This window comes from Cibotium barometz, chromosome 15 (genome assembly GCF_041138505.1).
Source record: "Cibotium barometz isolate CiBa-2024 chromosome 15, ASM4113850v1, whole genome shotgun sequence".
In the NCBI taxonomy this organism is placed as follows: Eukaryota; Viridiplantae; Streptophyta; class Polypodiopsida; order Cyatheales; family Cibotiaceae; genus Cibotium; species Cibotium barometz.
This window is the reverse complement of record NC_141060.1, coordinates 14,331,634-14,350,793: the sequence shown is the minus strand read 5'-3', so window position 1 is coordinate 14,350,793 and position 19,160 is coordinate 14,331,634. Positions and strand designations below refer to the sequence as shown.

Below are 19,160 nucleotides of genomic sequence, written 5' to 3'. Positions count from 1 at the left end.
CGTGGAGTCATTCGAATCTTTTGCCTTCTTGTTTTCACTCCCTTTAGCAAATCGGTGAGGTCTGCCGAGAGGTCAGAAAACTTGTCAATGTGGGTGGAATATGCCTGGCATATACCCACAAATGATCTAATGTCATAAGCGGTCTGAGGTACTTCCCAGTTAACAATCTCGGCCACTTTAGCCAGATCCAGTCGAATGCCTTCGGCACTAATTATATATCCCAAGTAATGTACCTGGAACAGATAAAATTCTGACTTCTTTTCATTGACATAGAGCTCGTTGCTTTCCAGCAACTTAAGAACTTTCTCCACATCAATGTCATGCTGCTCAACTGTAGCTGAAAATATGAGTATGTCGTCCAGAAATATGAACACACACTCTCCAATCAACTCCCGGAAAATACACATCAACATGCGGTTAAATGTAGCTGGGGCGTTCGTCAAACCAAATGGCATGACCACAAATTCATAGTGGGCCCGTTCTGTACGGAAGGCGGTTTTGGGGATGTCCCCCTCTAGAATCCGTACCTGGTGGTACCCACTCTTTAAATCCAATTTAGAGAACACCTTAGCTCCATTCAACCTCTCGAGAATATAGTCAATTCGAGGCATCGGGAATCTGCTCTTGATAGTCAGCTTGTTGAGTGCACGATAATCGACACACAACCGAGAAGACCCATCTTTCTTCTTGACAAACAAGATCGGTGCTGCAAATGGCGACACGCTAGGGCGGATGAAGCCAGCTTGCAACAATTCTTGGAGTTGGCGATCCAACTCCGATTCCATTGCCTTAGAAAGGCGATACGGAAACTTGCTGGGGGGTTCCGAGCCTGGGGGAGGTCAATCTTGTGATCCTCCGGTCTAGACGGGGGAGCTGGGGAGGGAGACTGTCCCGAAGAAAAATCTTCTGGAACTTTTCATGGAGAACCGAGTACTTCTCGAAAGCAATGGCCACCATCTGGGCTGTCTGGATGTAAATCATCGCACACTATGCGCCTTTCCTGACTGCTCGCTTAGCCTGCAAAGTGGCTTATGAGCGGCAAGTTTGGAATACCTGGCTCACACTTAATGGTCACCGGGGTGTTTGACACATTCCGATCGATCTAGAACGTGTGCTTGTCCCACTTGACATCAGGAAGAAACTTGTGAAACCACTGGATACCCAAAATTATGTCTGCTCCTACAAGAGGGGCAACCATAAAGTCACGCACAAACTCTATGCCCTGAATCACTAACTTAGCACCTAGAGCTTCATACTTGACGCTCGTTGTCATACCTGTGCTAAAACCCTCAACCTGTTTGTCCACTGGGGTCAGCTCGAAACGGAAACGCCTAGCGGCCTGTTCCGTGACCACATCCTCCGTGCTGCCGCTGTCAAACAAGACAACCACTCTCTGGCCACCTATGTAGCCAAAGGACTTGAGCAATTCGTTGCCCTTCTGCTTCGAGCTCCCGGCTAATAATTGCTCCAACTGAAGCACCGGGGGTTGAAGAACTAGGGTTAGCCGCTGGGGTCTGTGTGGGAGCTGTGCTCACCACGGAAGCTGTGGAGGCGGCAGCGGCCTTTGGAGGCTTCTTCAGACAATCCCAAGAAGTATATCCTTTTGTATGACAAAAGAAGCATCTACCCTCCTTCTTGTACTGAGAAAGCTCCTCAGCACTCAACTTGCCACCTGTCTTGCCTGCCTTCGCTTTCTGGTCTAGAGTAAGCTTAGACGCATTGTTTGAGTTCTTGGAGCCAGAGGCTCCCGGGCTCTGTCCTAGGGAAGACCCCGTCTGGTTCTGGCTTTTGCCCCCCGAGGTGTTAGCCTTGGGAGAAGCCGGCTAGGAAGTCTTGGGCTTGCCACCATTGTATTTCATTTCTGCACTCTGCGCAAGCGAGAGTGCGTCCTCAAAGGTGGCTGGCCTAAACATACGCACCTCCCATTGGATTTGCGTGTCCAGGCCATACAAAAACTGCCCTTTCTTGTCCGTATCAGATAAGCCTAATTGCAGACACAAGGTCGAAATTTTATTGGCAAACTGAAGGACTGGTTGCGCGTTCTGACGCGCTCCCCTGAACTCCTCTTCGAGTCGCTCAAGGTAGTGGGGCAATAGAAACCGCTGCTTAAGGTCGCGGACGAATTCGTCCCACCCATAAGCTGCCATACCTGCTCTGGTGTGGGCATGAGCCCACTGAGTCCACCAAGGAATGGCCTCACCTTCCAAGTACCAACTAGCTAAGATCACTTTGTCAGTATCTGTTTTCCTAACTGCGGCAAAGTAGGCTTCAAATTGATGCAACCATGAATAAAGAGTTGTGGGATCGAGTTTACCATTATACTTACTGAAATTCATTTTCTCAGGAAAATGATTCGAGGGCGCCGCCGGTGTCAATCTGGCGTCCAAAGCTCTGAGGTAACGCTCGTGTTCCACGCGTCGCATGGCGTCATCTTCTCGTTGTCGAATCTCCAATGCACGCATCTGCATCTCAAGCAAGGAGCTTGGCTGAGGCTGTGACCCCGCGAGAGGGTCCCTGTGAGGATCTGGTATCTGGGATACGGAAGGAGAGGGAGGAGGAGATGGAAAACGCGACGCTACAGAGCGAGAACGCTCCTCCAGAGCCAAGATCCGCGCCTTTTGCTCATCCAACTTGGCTATCTGGTCTGCAATTGCTCGCATCATCTGCTAGAACATGTCTGTGACACTCAAGCCTGGTACCCTAGCTGGGCTGCCTGGTGCACTCTGGTCCCATGGTTCTGGTTCTCTCTCGTCGCCGAAGCTCGCCATAGCGGGAAAATGCGATTCCTTTCCGGAACGCAATCTGACCATCCGCTATCTGTGTGGGAGACTTCCGGAGGATTCCGGAGACTAAAAACCAACCGTCCTTCAAGGGACAGGAGTCACTCCGAAAGGGGTAGTCCACCGGCGTCTAAAAACCAACCACACAAGCGAGAAAAATTTTCTGGTTTTCTTTGCTGAATCTTTGTCCTTGAAGTAGGCTCTGATACCACTGTAATATGCGGAAGCTTCGGAGAAGGATCGGTACTTCAAAACTCAGAAATCAGCACTCTTTTCGCGATGGAAATTAACGCACAAACTGAAAGGAGATGTGCAAAAAAATAGAGAGAGAGGGGGGAGATGGAAAGGACACAGTATTGGGTCCCAATTACCCTCTGTAGGGCCCCCACCACGGATGGTGTATTTGCTTTATTAGAATGATGTAAATCTGAAAACAAATACAGAAAACTTGACTTTTTCTTGGCTAGAAAATCCTGCCCTTGACCTTCAGAAGTCCACCCCTTTGCTTGGCAATCTCCTTGGCTTGACTGGCCCTTGATTGGCTTGAGCACTTGGTGAAAACTGAGATGAATGATGGGATTATGGCCTCCACTATTTATACTCCTCCTGAGGAGCAGTCGGCCAGCTGAAAAAACAAGCTATGTCCCACGACTGGTGAAATTCAGCAATAAATGCTGAATTAAATCCCAAAAAATACTACCTTGTTTCCCTAACAGGCTGAAAGTGATGCGCCTGCTTCTGATTGGCTGGACACCACTTTTGTCCACAATCCCAAGGCTGGGCAGCCTGTATGGGCTGCCCCATACATGCCCTACAGCCATACAAAGGCTGTAATCTCCTGGAGATTGCCTTATCTGTGCCCTAGGGCTGTCCTACAGCCCCTCCATGGCTGGTGGGTTCAGCCTGGGCCTTCCTGGCCCTCATGGGGGTGGTTCTACACCATTCCCATGCCCACACTCAGATCTGGGGTAGCCCTATGGGCTGGCCCCTTGTCCTAAACATAATCTACTCAGTGATCTGGCATCCGGTACCATACCAGATACACAGAACCACTAACATCATTCTAGAGGGAGACTCACAGCGCGGACTGGCACTGTTTCATGTGCACGACAGTGCACACCTGACCTTAGACTCCTGTGCAGGACAATGCACACCTGACCTCGGACATCTGAGATGGATCCCTGGATGACTCGTCCCGGACTGGGCTCACATGGGACCAATTCACCATCCCAGGTCCTGCACCTTCTGAACAGAAATGTCTACGTGGCATCCAAGTGCGGGATGCACGTGACACCAAGCCAACCAGAATATCATCCTCTGAATCTGAGTGCATACCAAAGTCCTTAGCCTACGAGATCCAATCTATTGGTCCTTATTGTAGACATAAGTCCCCTACAACGAGGTGCCAATCCACATAACTCATGTCACACTTTGGAGCCCATCCATAGGTCCAAAGCTCATCCAGAGATCGGAAGCACATAAACTGTAAACACCCAAAGAGTGGCATTGACTGTGCATTTTGACAAATATGCCATGCAATGCAAAAAATGTATCGGACGATCTCTCTTTCATTTAGCTTATAGCTGGCGGTCACATAGACATTATGCCCCAAGCCAACCAGAATATCATCCTCTGAATCTAAGTGCATACCAAAGTCCTTAGCCTACCAGATCCAATCTATTGGTCCTTGGTGTAGACATAAGTCCCCTACCACGAGGTGCCAATCCACATAACTCATGTCACACTTTGGAGCCCATCCAGAGATCGGAAGCACATAAACTGTAAACACCCAAAGAGTGGCATTGACCATGGGCGCCTTGCTGCCCAAACACTGCCACTCTGGTCCACACACCTCCCCAAAATTTTGCCCTTTAGGCAGCTGTGGTAGAAACGCATGTCCATGAGCCAGCGTGCTTGGGCATGGGCACGCACATGACACGTTCTCATATCAATACTCTGCACAGCATCATACCAATACTCCGCACAGCAGAAGGGTTTTTTTCTTTTGCTTTTGGGGGTAAGCTTTTCAATATAAATAAATAAGTAATTAAATAAAATTTGTTTACCTCACCTCAATAAATAAATCATTTTTTCCCATGTCAAATTAAGGTGAATTATGTGTGTTTTAGAGGCTGATGTTTGGCAGTACCTTTTCTATTTGCTCCCTTACTGATAGGACTTTATCAGGGGCCTTGTGGACTGGCTTGAAGTCATTGTGGGTTTCTGACTCCCCTTCGGTTGTAGAAAGCTTTTGGTGGTGGTTTTGCAGGACAGACCATGCGCCCACTCCTGAAGAGCCATTATAAAAACGTATGAGATCGTAAAGCCAAAATTAAAAAGTTGAGTTTGCTTTGACAGAAATATGGAAAAAAAAAATTGCCTGAATGGTTAGGTGATCGCCTACGAAGGGCTGCTACAGCCCTGGAAGCAGAGTGCATGTTGCCGTTTCTTAAGAGTACAAATGGACACATAAAAATCAAAGAAGAAAATGCTGTTTTCTCGTCTCCATTTAAGTAATTGTTAATTAAATTTTGTCTGAAAACTTTCATTATCACATCATAATCATAGTGCTTTTGATATGATTTGACATCTAGGGGCTGTTGACGAGGGGCGCAATGGGTTCGTCCCCAACATCTATATCTCTATTCTCTATATTATATAAAGGAAACTTTCATGGGGCTACTATGTGGCAGCATGGTAAGAATTTGGAGGTTCTAGGAGGGCTAGGCTCTAACCACCGTTGAAGACAAGTGAGATTACTCGTACAACTCAATGCCTAAAAGTGGGTTACGTGGTGTTGGATTTGGGTAGGTGGTTGGGCTTTAGTTGCAAGCCCAACCTCACCATGGGGGACGGCAATCCAATGTCTAGCCCACTGTCCGGCCTCAATTACCTAAACATCATGTGAGATTTGTATACATGTGGACATTAAAAGAACATCGACAGCATGCTTGCAACAAACGCCATATGAAAGGGTAGTGTTTTATGTATTTCTTGTTTCTTTTTAATATTTTCTCACTTGTTACTCTTTGTCTCGCTTTCCCACGTTGCATACCATCAACTTGTACCTTTTTGCACCAATAGTTTGGTTGCCCGCTTAGGTGTGAGGAGGAAGTCATTCATCATCAAGTGCTCTTAAGCTTAGCATTGCAAGTTTTTTATCTTCTTATTTTTGTATTATCCATCAGTTCTATCTAGCAAGGGGGGGGGGGGGAGAGAGAGAGAGAGAGAGAGAGAGAGAGAGAGAGAGAGCATGCATGTATTATATATCTAGCATGAGAGAGAGAAAGAGAGCATGCATATATTATACATGTTAATTCTATCTAGCATGTTGGTGGAGCGCTCCACCAACTTGGATCCTATAATAGCCAATAATTCATCCATAATATTGGGTGTAAATCCACTAAAGACATTTTTATCACACCATCATTGTACTATAAAATTGTGTTTGGTATATTGTGATTATTAGGTGTAATTCCACTAAAGATGTTTTTATCACACCATCATTGTACTGTAGAAGTGTATTTACTATGTTGTAATTATTTTGGCAATGTCTACAAAATAAGGGCATCAAGTTAATATCGGGTGTAATTCCACTAAAGATGTTTTTATCACACCATCATTATATTGTAAAAGTTTATATTTTGCTATGTTATACAAAATAAGGGCTTCTAGTTTGTTTCATGAGAAAGCTGGCAATTAAGGTCAAATCCATGTAAATAAGCCAAAACTAGGAGATGTTAGCTTTGATTAAAACAAAGTTACAAAGACTCACTCACTCAATGTTCACGAATCAAAGAGAACACAAGGGAGGGAGGGGATGGTTCACTAGGAGTAAGAGATCAAGTTACAATGAAGTACAAAATGAATAGGAATCCTAAACTAAGGATGAGGTTGCTTATATACTAGCTAACCCTACGATGCCCATTCACACCTAGATGGCCTTGGGAAAAAACCCGGTGAGACAAAAGTGCCCATAGCATAAGTGCATGATCTCACATTGTAGCACTCTCAAATATCTAACAAACCCGCTTGTAGTACAACTGTAAGGTTTGAAACAGAGATTGCAGATTAGTCTCTGAAAAGGGAAGAGGCCCAAAGCTTTGCGGAAGGCCTTAAACTTTTCACGAGGCTTTAGTGAAAAGATCTGCCACATTATCATGCGTATTGCAATAGATCATATTGATCCCTCCTACATGAAGTTTCTCTATAACAAAGTGGCAATGCACTTCAATGTACTTGGTCCTAGTATGAAAGATAGGATTCTTTGTAGTTGCCATTACGCTTTGACTGTCAGGGTGAGAATAAGAGTAGGGGTGTTTGAAGCTACACAAAGATCCTCCTTCAATCTTCTCAACCATACACATTTGCTAAGAAAGAAGCAGTTTCCAAATGTAAACTGTCATGTATTGTAATTGCTTACCCAATCAAAATCACTAAAGGCTTGCAGTTGTAAATCACCCACCTTGGCATATAACAATCCAAGATCTTAAGTGCCTTGCAAGTATCTGAAGATACTTTTAAATGGCTGCCAATGCTTAGAACTTTAAAAGTTGTGACACACCATACTAGATATCTGGTCGTGAGTTACACAAATAGATTAGGCATCCAATAGGAATAAACATCCCATATTATTACAAAAGCATCAAACCACCAATAGAAGTGTGGCTAAACCTAGCATGTCAAAACTGGGCATCTTTCATTGCATTAAAAGTGTCTGTCAAACAAGAAACATCACACTTGTCATACATGTCCAATTCGTATAAACCATTGGTGGTTAGAGATCTAGTAAGCATAATCTGTTTATCATGTTCTATGTCATAGACAATGCGTTTGTCATGTGTAAATTTAACATTAAGACCCCCCTTGGTAGAGTGGGCATAGAAAGCAGATTCTTTTAAATGTTTCTAGAAGAAAAAGTACATTTGAAGATAAAGATCCTCACCATTTGTAGTAGTGAGAACAATCTCACAAACAGCGTGACCATCTTACGTAGTCTCCATATGTTTTTGACCAAACTTCATGGAGAAGTTATGTGCTTAGAAGCACCACTATCAAGAAACTAACTATCAAAGGACAGTTGCACTAAGACATGTATCTTGATCAAGATTTTAATTGTAAATAGCCATTAGTGAGAAGACTTTATGGATAATGACATTAGTAGAGTCCTCTTTCTTAGAACTCTGATTATCAAAGGTAAAATTTCTAGGACCCTTGTTAGATTTCTTTTTCTTTTTTTCCTCATTTTGAATTTTAAAGTAGTTTTCAATTTCATGGCTAGGCTTCTTGTAATTTACCCTTTATCCTTAGATGCTAGAGCCCAATCACAACTAGAACTCTCAAAAATATTCTTTCTGAACCATTCCTCCTTGTGCAATACTAAGCTAACAATAGGTAAGAGGGGTTTCATTGCCTCTCAAAGAAAAAGGGAATTATTGAAACCCAAAATGGGACAGGAAAATAGCTTATCAAATCATACATACATGCACTTAAGGTCTGGAAAGCTCATCGGAGATGACCTTACACTTGACGATAGTGCATCAAATTACCCAGTATCTTCCTATAAAAAAAGTGTAGGTTCAGGCCACTCAGTAAGCACTCACTTGAGTGTCTTAAGGAATCTGACCACCGTTGAAACTAGTAGTGAAGAATCCATGGAAGAAGGGTTGCGATACTCTAGGTTTGGGGAAGAGGAGAAACCACCCTCCCCAACCCGATCCAGTGGTATTATTGATATTGCGTGGGAATTTTTTGGTCTCCAAACTAGCCATGACAAAGAAGCCCAATCTGCGAGACGGGCATGGGTCCGTCAACTAGCACTAGACTTGGTCCAAGGCAAGAAGTGCCCATCCAAATGTCAAATTCAAGGCTGTTAAACACCGGCACTCCCCGAATGAGAAGAGACATGGAAAGAGCGGCTAGGATGGGTCAAGTATTCTTCCCAACCTCAAAGGAAGTAGAGTTATATTTAAAAAGGATCGAGGTGGAGCGATAGCTACTACGAGAGTTGAGCTTAAGGAAACAAGAGCTCGATACTCGAAGGGTGAGAGCTGAGCAAAAGGAGATGGGAAGTGTAAACTTACTCCAATCACGGGGTAAGGAGCCGAAAATAGTCATGGGAAGAAGTGAGGGAGAAATTCCAAACTTAGAATGCGTAAATGAAGAGCCCAAAGTGGAGGAAGGGTTTGTAACCCTAGAAGAAGAGGATAACCTAGCAAGAGCAGGCGGGCGAAGTGGAGGACTATCTCTACAACACCAAAAAGGACATCGAGTAGATGGTCAATCATCCTACGTTCCTACAAGACATGGAACTCTTAATTCTGTGGCGTATAGAGGCAACTAATGATGAGCCATTCCAAAGTGCAGTAGTAGGACATCCCATGGACCGGAGATGCCTACAAAACCAACACATGAAGAGGATGAGGTCTAGGTAGGGGGAAGCAATTCCTCAAAGACCAAGGGTGGATCCAACCATTGATCTTAATGGAACCACAAGGACGGATCTATTGAATATGGCTGTGGAAATGGGCTGAGGAATGATCAGGGAACTAGGCACTGCTCTAGAATCCTGACCCTTTCAAATGAAGCCACACATCATTTCTAAGCTCGTTCAAAAATTCTCTGGGGATGGGGATCCTATTCAACATGTAGAGATTTTTGAATCCACATGCGAAACCTGTGGGCCAGTAAGTGATGTGACAATGATTCATGCTTTCTCACTGACCCTAGAAGAGAAAGTGCATTAGTGGTTTAGAACCCTCAAACCCGAGGATAAGGCTAACTTCACGCGACTCAAGAATGTGTTTGTGCCCAGCTTTGCCAGAAGTGGCGATAGATGGAGCTCTGTGGCACAACTGCACAATAGGAAATGGAGTCGATGAGGGACTGTGTCTCAACTAAAGCACTTAAATTCAAGGTGCAAACTACGAGAGAGGCTAACTGAATCAGTTATTGCCTTACTTCCGGAAAGGAGTTAGAGAAACCACAAGATGCATGATTATCTGGTACTAGCCTAACCGGCCACTCTAGATGCATGTTGCAAACTGGCAATTGAATATGAAGATAATATGCTGGAATTGTCACAACTGGAAGATGTCAGAATATCTTCGGTAAACAACGACTTTGTGTGTTTTGAGTCACCGAGAGATTGGAACTCAGAGAGCAAGCAAGTCGAAAACATGACTGTGGACGAGATCAATAACGCAATACTATAGAAATTGAAGGTAAAGGAGGGAAGAGAAACATCTGGGCATGGGCATAACCATCTTTACCCTCTTAGGGAATTGGTGTGGTGCTCCATGTGTAGATTGAATCACACTACCACCAAATGTCCATAGTTAAGAGCAAGGCCACAACTCTATTGTGCACACTATGTAAAATTAGGGAATCATGACACTTCAATGTGTAAATATCCAAGGTTCCAAATAGTTGCACAGCTGCCGGCACTTAGAGCTCCATTGGCCTTACCAGCACCACCTGTGTAAATCACTGCAGCTGCTGCAGTGATTTACACAGGTGGTGCTGGTAAGGCCAATGGAGCATAGTTGCACAGCTGCCGGCACTTAGAGCTCCATTGGCCTTACCAGCACCACCTGTGTAAATCACTGCAGCAGCAGCTGCCGGCACTTAGAGCTCCATTGGCCTTACCAGCACCACCTGTGTAAATCACTGCAGCAGCTGCTGTGTGCAGGATAACCCAACTCTTCATATTTGCCTAGGGAGATGTTTCGGGTACATGACACTTCACCTCTACCACCACCACGTGTTCTACCACCACAACCACCACATGCTAAAATCAACCAAGTATTGATTGAAGAGCCATCATAAGATATTGATATGATATGTGAAGTAGAACTTAGTGGAGAATACTATGAGAAAGTTGTGGAGATCGCACCTGAATTCTATGTCCTAAAGAATAACATGCCAGTACTTGTGTTTCAAACCACGGTATAGTGGAAGGGTAAGAACATGAAATCAAACAAGAGAGGACCGCTACAATGTTTTGGTTGTGGTGGGCCGCATCAAATCACTGAGTGCCCAAACAAGAATTTGGTTCATATAGGCACCAACCCCAACAATTGACTGCTTCGTCCAATGACATGCCAGTACTTACTTGTACTAAATGTGGTATTGATAATTTGCTCAAGGATTGTCCATACCGTGCAAGTGGTTAGACTTCCACTTCTAATCAGGCCACCATCCAAACCATTAGCTTGGAAATATCACACCACTCAATGTCTTGACACGAGCCCAGGCCCAACTGGGAGACAAGGGGAAGAACCGAGTAGATGCGACCATTTGCAGAACTGGCCAGAGGAGAAGAGTGAAAAGAGTGGGTAAGGGTGACATCAAGGTCACAATCCAAGATGGATCCAAAGAAGATACGATCGACACCGGATCCACTCAATCGAGAGAAGAAGGGGATCAGGCGATCAACCACAAAGAGCTTGACCTAGAGGAGCAAAGGGAAAGATCATCAACCCCTAAAGGAGTCGGTGAGTACCAGATGCCGAAGAGGAGATAAGAAGCTCGAAGATGCTAGGGCTTTAGTAGAAGAATGTCAATGGCTTCATGAAGCCAAGCTAAGGGCTAATCGGGTCAAGGATACAATGTATCCAAGAAACGAGCCAACAAGGGAAAGAGAATTGGACGTACCTACTCCAATTCCAGAAGAAACGGAAGAGGGATCTCCAGCAAACACAATGTCTAAGATGTTTGAGGAAAATGCGTAGGGTGAGTCCATCCATTCCTTCCCTAGGGATGGATACGAGACACACACATGGAGGGAACCCTCAATCACCAGAGAACCCAAAGACATAGGAAGCGTAGCGGCTATACTGTCCATGTCTGTGCAAATGCCATTGGGGCAACTGCTACGTAGTTCACCAACCCTATATGGACAGACATAAAGGAATGGGTAGAAGGCGGCGGGCCAACACTATAGAGGATGTTCTGCCACCTCTGGCAGAAAGAATCCTAAAACACACAAGGGAAACCAGAGTCGTCCAGATACTAGTTAATCAATTTGGACGTTATTACGAAAGTGACAACACAAATGCTACAATCTCGATTCATCATGATGGGTACTAAGCACTGGCTATCCTAGATGGTGGGGCGAGGGTTAGCATCATCACAAAACTTTGCTGGGAAAACTGGGGAAAACCCAATCTAAAAAGATTGCAAATGTATTATCTTCAAGACCCATTGGACTTTTGGAGAATGTGAAACTCAAACTCTTTACGTTTCGTTACCATCATACATGTGTGGTAATGGACTTCCTACACCAACCAATAATATTGGGGAGACCCTTCATGAGGGAATCCAAATTGGTGCACGATTGGGCATTAGATCATGTGTATGTGCGTAGGGATTCACAAATTTTAAAGATAGATCTGAGAAGGTGGAGAGCACACCCCATGGTAGGGCAACTGTTCCATAATGATTCAGCCACAATGGAGCGGACCACATCCGTACAAATATGCAAGCCTTCAATGGAAAATTCCAAAGAGGAAGAGGAAACGAAAATGTATGCATCATTTCCTCCTCTGGATTTCAGTGAAAACTAGATGCATGTGCTATCTACTATAGATGTGATGCAGCCTAGAGGGACCCAATATGTGGAATCTGGAACTGTTCCCATGACCTCTATCTGTATGGTTAATTGGCAAACCATTGATGAAGAATCAGAAGAGGAGGCCTCTAGTATAGAAGGGACTGGATCACAAGGCCGTACCAACACTCAACGCCTCAGAAGATGGCAAAAATAGAAACGATATATTGCTCGACGAAATGCTCTATTACGAAGAAAACCCACGGATGCCCAGTGGTGGCTAAGATACCTTGAAGCCACTAAGATACGTGATGAGTTTTCTAAGGATTGGGGTGAGAAATTGAGTAAGATATCACTGGAGGGGAAACATAAGGAGAAAATCATCCTTTGAGAGCCAGAAGCACCTAAGCTTACAAAAGTTAGGCGTCGAAAATGGAACAAAGCTCTGGCAGAAGCCGAGCAAGAGGCCAAAAAAGTCATGGCTAAAACAAAAAGTGAGAAGAGGATAAACCAGACTTGTTTTCAGTACTAGACCACTTCAAAACCTACATTGTGGTCCGATTGACGGCAAAAGGGGTTAAGGAAGATGGGCTGTCCACATCATACGATGGCCTGCTGACTAAAGTCAAGGAAGTTGATATTGCAGCCAAGGGAGGAAGCCAAACTCGTATATATTGCTAAGGACTTGACTCCTTAAGGAATTTAAGGATTGTTTTTCCTAGAATTACAAGGAGATGAAGGGTATACCACCTGAGGTGGTACAGCATACGATCCCAATCATGGAAGGATCAAGATCAACTAGGCAAAAACCATACTAGATGAATCCTAAGTATGCGAAAATTGTAAAGGAGGAAATAGATAAACTCACTGCTCTGCAGATTTCATCTATGAGATAGAACATATGGATTGGTTGTCACCAATCGTAATAGTGCCAAAAAATAATGAAAAACTTAGGGTATGTGTCGATCTTAAAAAGGTCAACGCAGCTACTAGGAAGGACAATTATCCATTGCCCTATACGGAACATGTTTTGGAGAGAGTGGCTGGTGAAGAAGCTTATAGCTTCTTGGACGGATTTTCACACTAGACCTCATATTTCATGTGCATATTGATGCATCGAACTTTGTTATTGGATGTGCACTAGCATAGCTCGACAAGTTTAAATTGGACTATCTAGTTTGTTTTGCTAGTCGTTCGTTAATTGAATGATGCAGAGGTGAATGACACCACCACAGAGTGAGAGGGGTTGGCCATGGTTTACGATGTAAAGAAGTATCAACATTACCTATTGGCCAACAAATTTGTTTTCTTCGCGACCATTAGGCCTTATTATACTTGGTGAACAAGCCTTGCACCACGGGAAGAATCACACACTGGTTGCGATTACTATTGGAATTTGACTTTACAGTTATGGCGGTAAGGAAAGGGACACAACATGTGTTGGCCAATCATACGTCGAGAATTCTAAATGGGGAACTAGCAACTGGTGTTGATGATGACCTCCCTGATGCTTGTTTGTTCAAACTGGACATGGTACTACTACCCGAATGGAGTGAGGAGATATCAGATTATCTAGCTTATGGTTTTCCACAACAAGAAACACCCTTGAACAAAGATAAAATGCAGCAGTTTATCAAGCTTGCTGCACCTTATCAATTAATTATGGGAGAACTATATAAGCTAGGTAAAGACAATGTCCTAAGAAGATGTGTGAGAGAAGATGAGTTCACGATATTGGATGAAGTTCATTCAGGGACAGCTAGAGGGCATTTTGCTGGAGAGATTACCGCTTGCAAGGTACTTCAAGAAGGATTATGGTGGCCTACATTGTTCAGGGACGCCATAGAATTTATCAAAAGGTGCGAGGAATGTGAGCAATTTGCTATCCCACAACAAAGGGACAAGATGCCACTCAACCTTATTATTGTAAGACAACCCTTTAAGAAATGGGGGGTCGATTTTGTTGGACCTATTAGTCCAACGGCACATCCATCATCACAAGCCCGATATGTGATCATGGCTGTAAGATTGCTCCCCAGTCTCTCAAAATGTCCAGCATATTCCCCTGTAATCAATCTCTCTTCAGTAATATAAAGACCTTGTTTCTAACTGTTTTAACCTAGAGAGAGAATATTCAGATTTTGAATATTTTTAGATAGAAAAAATTCTCATATTATTAAAATGAATTCCCCTGAAACAGAAATTCAAAAAAGAACTTTCCAATGTGCAATTAGAATTTATTGGAAAGGGGTATAAAGGACCTTAGCCTAAGGGTCTAGATTTTCAGAAATTTTTGGATTATGGTCCAATTAAGATTCCTATGGGCCAATAGCATCAATCCATGTGTAGAGAGGAGATAAATCCAATTTTGTAAAAGAAGATACCCAAAAATGAGTAAATGCTCACATAAGATGAAGAGTTGAAAATGTACAAGGTTTATTAGTAAAAAACTATGAGCAATATTAAAAATATGAGATATTTTGGGTATAATGATTCCATTTTGACACATATGTAAGGAAGGGGAGTTCTTTAAAGGAGGTGCATATTTCACATAAGATGAAGAGTTGAAAATGTACAAGGTTTATTAGTAAAAAACTATGAGCAATATTAAAAATATGGGATATTTTGGGTATAATGATTCCATTTTGACACCTATGTAAGGAAGGTGAGTCCCTTCAATGCTCACATAAGATGAAGAGTTGAAAATGTACAAGGTTTAATAGTAAAAAACTATGAGTAATATAAAAATATGAGATATTTTGAGTGTAAGGATTCCATTTTTGACACATCAATAAGGAAAAGGAGGTCCTTCAATGAGGCGCCTAAAACACATGCTTAAATGAGTTTTAAACTCATAAAAATTGAGATATTTCATCTCTCCTCTCTCCTCATTCAAGTCTAGTTCCAAAAAGTTAGCTTAACTGACCTAAAAATGGTCAAAAAGTGACCAAACTGACTTGGAAAATTCTAGAATCAGTTTGTTTGGTTAGGAGCTCAATTTTTTCTATAAATAGAAGCCTCCCCTTGTTGAAAAAAATATAGTGTCTTATGCATTGTTACTCTACTCCACCTAAGCCAAGAACTATGAATTCTTTAATAATTCACTAGTTTTTGACACTTCCCTCTTTCTTCAATCCCATTGGTGGCTTCATCAACATACTAAACCAATTGATTGGTTGGGGGCCTCTACCGTGAACAAAGAATCAAGCAAATTGTAAGGTAAATGGTGAATTTTGAATTTTTTTATAAACTCTCAATGTTTCTCTCTTCTCAACCTCTCTCAAGCTTGAGAAGCTTAATTGGTTTGGTTTTTGAATACTATTGAAGTTAATTGATTAATGATAGAAAAGAATTACATAAATTTCTATTTATGTTTAATTCTAATGGTTTTTTTTTCTCACTTAAGAAATAGTCATACTCATGACCCATTCTCAATCCAAATGAAGCTTTTCTTTAATCCAAGATTAATCTATGCTTAAGAATAAATTAATGGTTTTTTTATTTATGCTTTTAGTTTATGATTATTTTTTATTTAATCCATTAAGGGTTAATGATCCAATTAGGGATCATTCTACTCATTCCCTTAAAGATAACTTATCTTTTAAAATAATTGAGATTTATCAGTTATAGTAGCAGAGCTATGGCAAAATTTTAGAAAAATTTACACATAAAATAATTTCATTCAAAGCATGAAAAGAGGATTTCCTACCATATTCTAAGAATTATCATCCTAGATTAATAAAAAGAAATTCATTGCAATTATGGAGAAATTAAAATTTTATATTATGCATAAAAGATAAAAATTTATATCAAAAGCATTACTTTTATCATTTTTATTTTATACATAGAATTATGCATAATAGATAAATTTTTATATCAAAAGTGTTACTTTTATCATTTTTATTTTATGCATAGAAGAATGCATAATGGATAAATATTTTATTATAAAAGTGTTACTTTTAACATAATTGAATTTCATGCATAGAAGTATGCATAAAAGATAAATATTTTATTATAAAAGTGTTACTTTTAACATAATTGAATTTCATGCATAGAGGTATGCATAAAAGATAAATATTTTATTATAAAAGTGTTACTTTTAACATAATTGAATTTCATGCATAGAAGTGTTACTTTTAACATAATTGAATTTCATGCATAGAAGTATGCATAAAAGATAAATATTTTATTATAAAAGTGTTACTTTTAACATAATTGAATTTCATGCATAGAGGTATGCATAAAAGATAAATATTTTATTATAAAAGTGTTACTTTTAACATAATTGAATTTCATGCATAGAGGTATGCATAAAAGATGAATATTTTGTTATTTTATTATAAAATTATAAAGAAAAAAAATGATTATTTTTTATAAAAAGTTATTTTCATCATATTGAATTTCGTGCATAGAAATGAAAAAAATAAATAAATTATTATTTTATTATAAAAATATTACAAAAAAAATAATTATTATAAAAGTGTTACTTTTATCACAATTGAAATTCTTGCATAGAGGTATGCAGCATAAAGGATGAGTTAGGATGTGATAAGGTGAGTTAAAATGTGATAAGAGGTGTATGGGATGTGATAAGATGAGATAAGATGCATATGAGATGAGTTAGGATGTGATAAGATGAGTTAAGATGTGATAAGAGGTGTATGAGATGTGATAAGAGATGTGATAAGATGAGATAAGATGCATATGAGATGAGTTAGGATGTGATAAGAGGAGTTAGGATGTGATAAGAGGTGTATGAGATGTGATAAGAGGTGTATGAGATGTGATAAGATGAGTTAAGATGTGTTAAGAAGTATATGAGATGTGATAAGATGTATATGAGATGAGTTAGGTTGTGATAAGATGAGTTAAGATGTGATAAGATGTGTATGAGATAAGAAGTGTATGTGATGAGATAAGATGTATATGGGTTGTCATAAGGTGAAAATGGATGTGATGTAAAAGAATAGATGTGAAGGCGTATGGGGCTATATGAATGGGAAGGAAAAAATAGATGTATGTATGGATGTGAATGTGCATGTAAATAAGGATGTATGGATGAAGATGCATGAATGTGCATGTAGGTGTAGATGTACGAATGAGGATGTGGATGTATGCATATGGATGTGTATGTATGGATGTATGCATGTGGATGTGTATGTATGGATGTATGTATGTGGATGTGGATGTATGAGTAAGGATGTGAAAATGGATGTATGCATGGATGGGTATGAAGAATAATGAAGGTGAATGTGTATGGGAAATAATGTGTTGTTGATATGAATGAATGGATGAGAATGAGTACATATGAAGGGAATGTGGAATAAGTAATGTGGAAAGATGGAGTTCGATTTAGAAACTGTATTTTGTGACTGTTTGTAAATGACTGTTTTATGTCAAGAATGCTGGGAAAGCATTTTGACCGTCTTGTGATCAAGGTCATGGAGACCTAACTGATAAAGTTGCAACTGCTGACGGAGAGTCAATGGAGGACGTCTCGCGCAGCAAGGTCAGCCGAGGTCTTGACCAGCCTCGGTGCGATTAAAATGGTGAGCTTCCGGTACGGTGGATGAGGGGCCAAGGAAGCGGCCTATGAGTGAAGCGCTAGGTCACCTGTGAAGGATCCTAGAGGGTACTGACCATATGGTGCTCGGGCTCTGGGTCGCCCAGGATACCCACGCGTGCGTCGAGGAAGATATTGGAACAAGGAGTACGAGTTGTTTTCTGAAACCGGGCATGGATCTGGTTGACTGACCTTGCTGGTCCTCAACGAATGAGTCCATGGCTCTTTATATGGATCTGTTGGTTAATCTTGCTGATCTTCAACGAGAGTCCATCTTGATAAGTGATTATATTACCGAGTATTATGGGCTAGGAACTATTGAAAAGGTCCCTGTGTGGACAGGTGGTGAGCGTTCTAGTTGCCAATGATGCCATAGATACTCTGATGAAGGAATGATGGGAAATTGAATCAACCGGATAAATTGGAAGATTGTGATCAGTGATACTCTGGTTTTATTAAAGGATTGTTTTTGGTTGAATCTGTAAAAAGGCAATTTCATATTGGGTGTGTAAGTGGTGTGACTAGTTTTATAATTGCATGAACTTCCGGCTAGGGGGCCTTGGAACTCTTTTCCTTGGTACCCGGGACAAAACCTAACCAAATTCCAAATTGGATCCCATCACTACAGTGGTTGGGCGGTTGGCTACTAACCCATGGGATCGGATGGGGTTAGGCTGGACTGATGGATCCGTAAATCGAGACTCAATTTTTGTTAATACGATAGATAAAGTAAATCTCGGACAGTAATTGTTCTATGGATAGGAATCAACAGCTGTGCCTCTTGAATGGGGAAAAAAGCATTGATCCCAATGATCCAAGTGCAAGTTTCTTCCTTAATCTGACCGAGTATCTTTATAGATGCAATCGGATCAGCTTGATCAGAAATGGTTTGACTACGTTAGAGTAAAAATTATCCTGGTGGAATCACCCGTGCTTTCCGGATAAAGGAAGTTTTTCCGGGTTCGGTTTTGGATAAATCGACAGATTAGTCTCTTGTCCGGATATCCGTAGGTGAGGCCCTGAGTGTGGGACTCCTGTCCCGTGCGAGAAGTACTACTTCCACTGCCAGTATCCTGAATCCGTTGCTCGGTGGGAACAGGGATCTCACAGTTGGTATCAGAGCGTTTGGCTGATAAAGATCAACTGAGAAACCAATTATGTCAAAAATTTATCAAGAAGCACAAAAAGGTTGTAATTGTGTGATATAAATCATACAATTTGATATTGAAACTGAAATTCGTAATTTGGTAATTGGGTATTCAGATGG

At 41.5% G+C, this 19,160-nt stretch overlaps 1 protein-coding gene across 1 annotated transcript in view; it reads right to left on the bottom strand.

The window, feature by feature from the left end:
- Positions 1 to 5,329, bottom strand: part of LOC147630991 (monothiol glutaredoxin-S15, mitochondrial-like) — an 89,549-nt gene extending 84,220 nt beyond the window's left edge. Inside the window, exons 1-2 of the mRNA XM_086809125.1 lie at positions 5,161 to 5,329; positions 4,930 to 5,069 (exon numbers count right to left, since the gene is read on the bottom strand). Coding sequence (XP_086665251.1) covers positions 4,930 to 5,069; positions 5,161 to 5,329 — 309 coding nt within the window. The remainder of the gene's footprint in view (positions 1 to 4,929; positions 5,070 to 5,160) is intronic.
- Between the last annotated feature and the right edge of the window lie 13,831 nt (positions 5,330 to 19,160).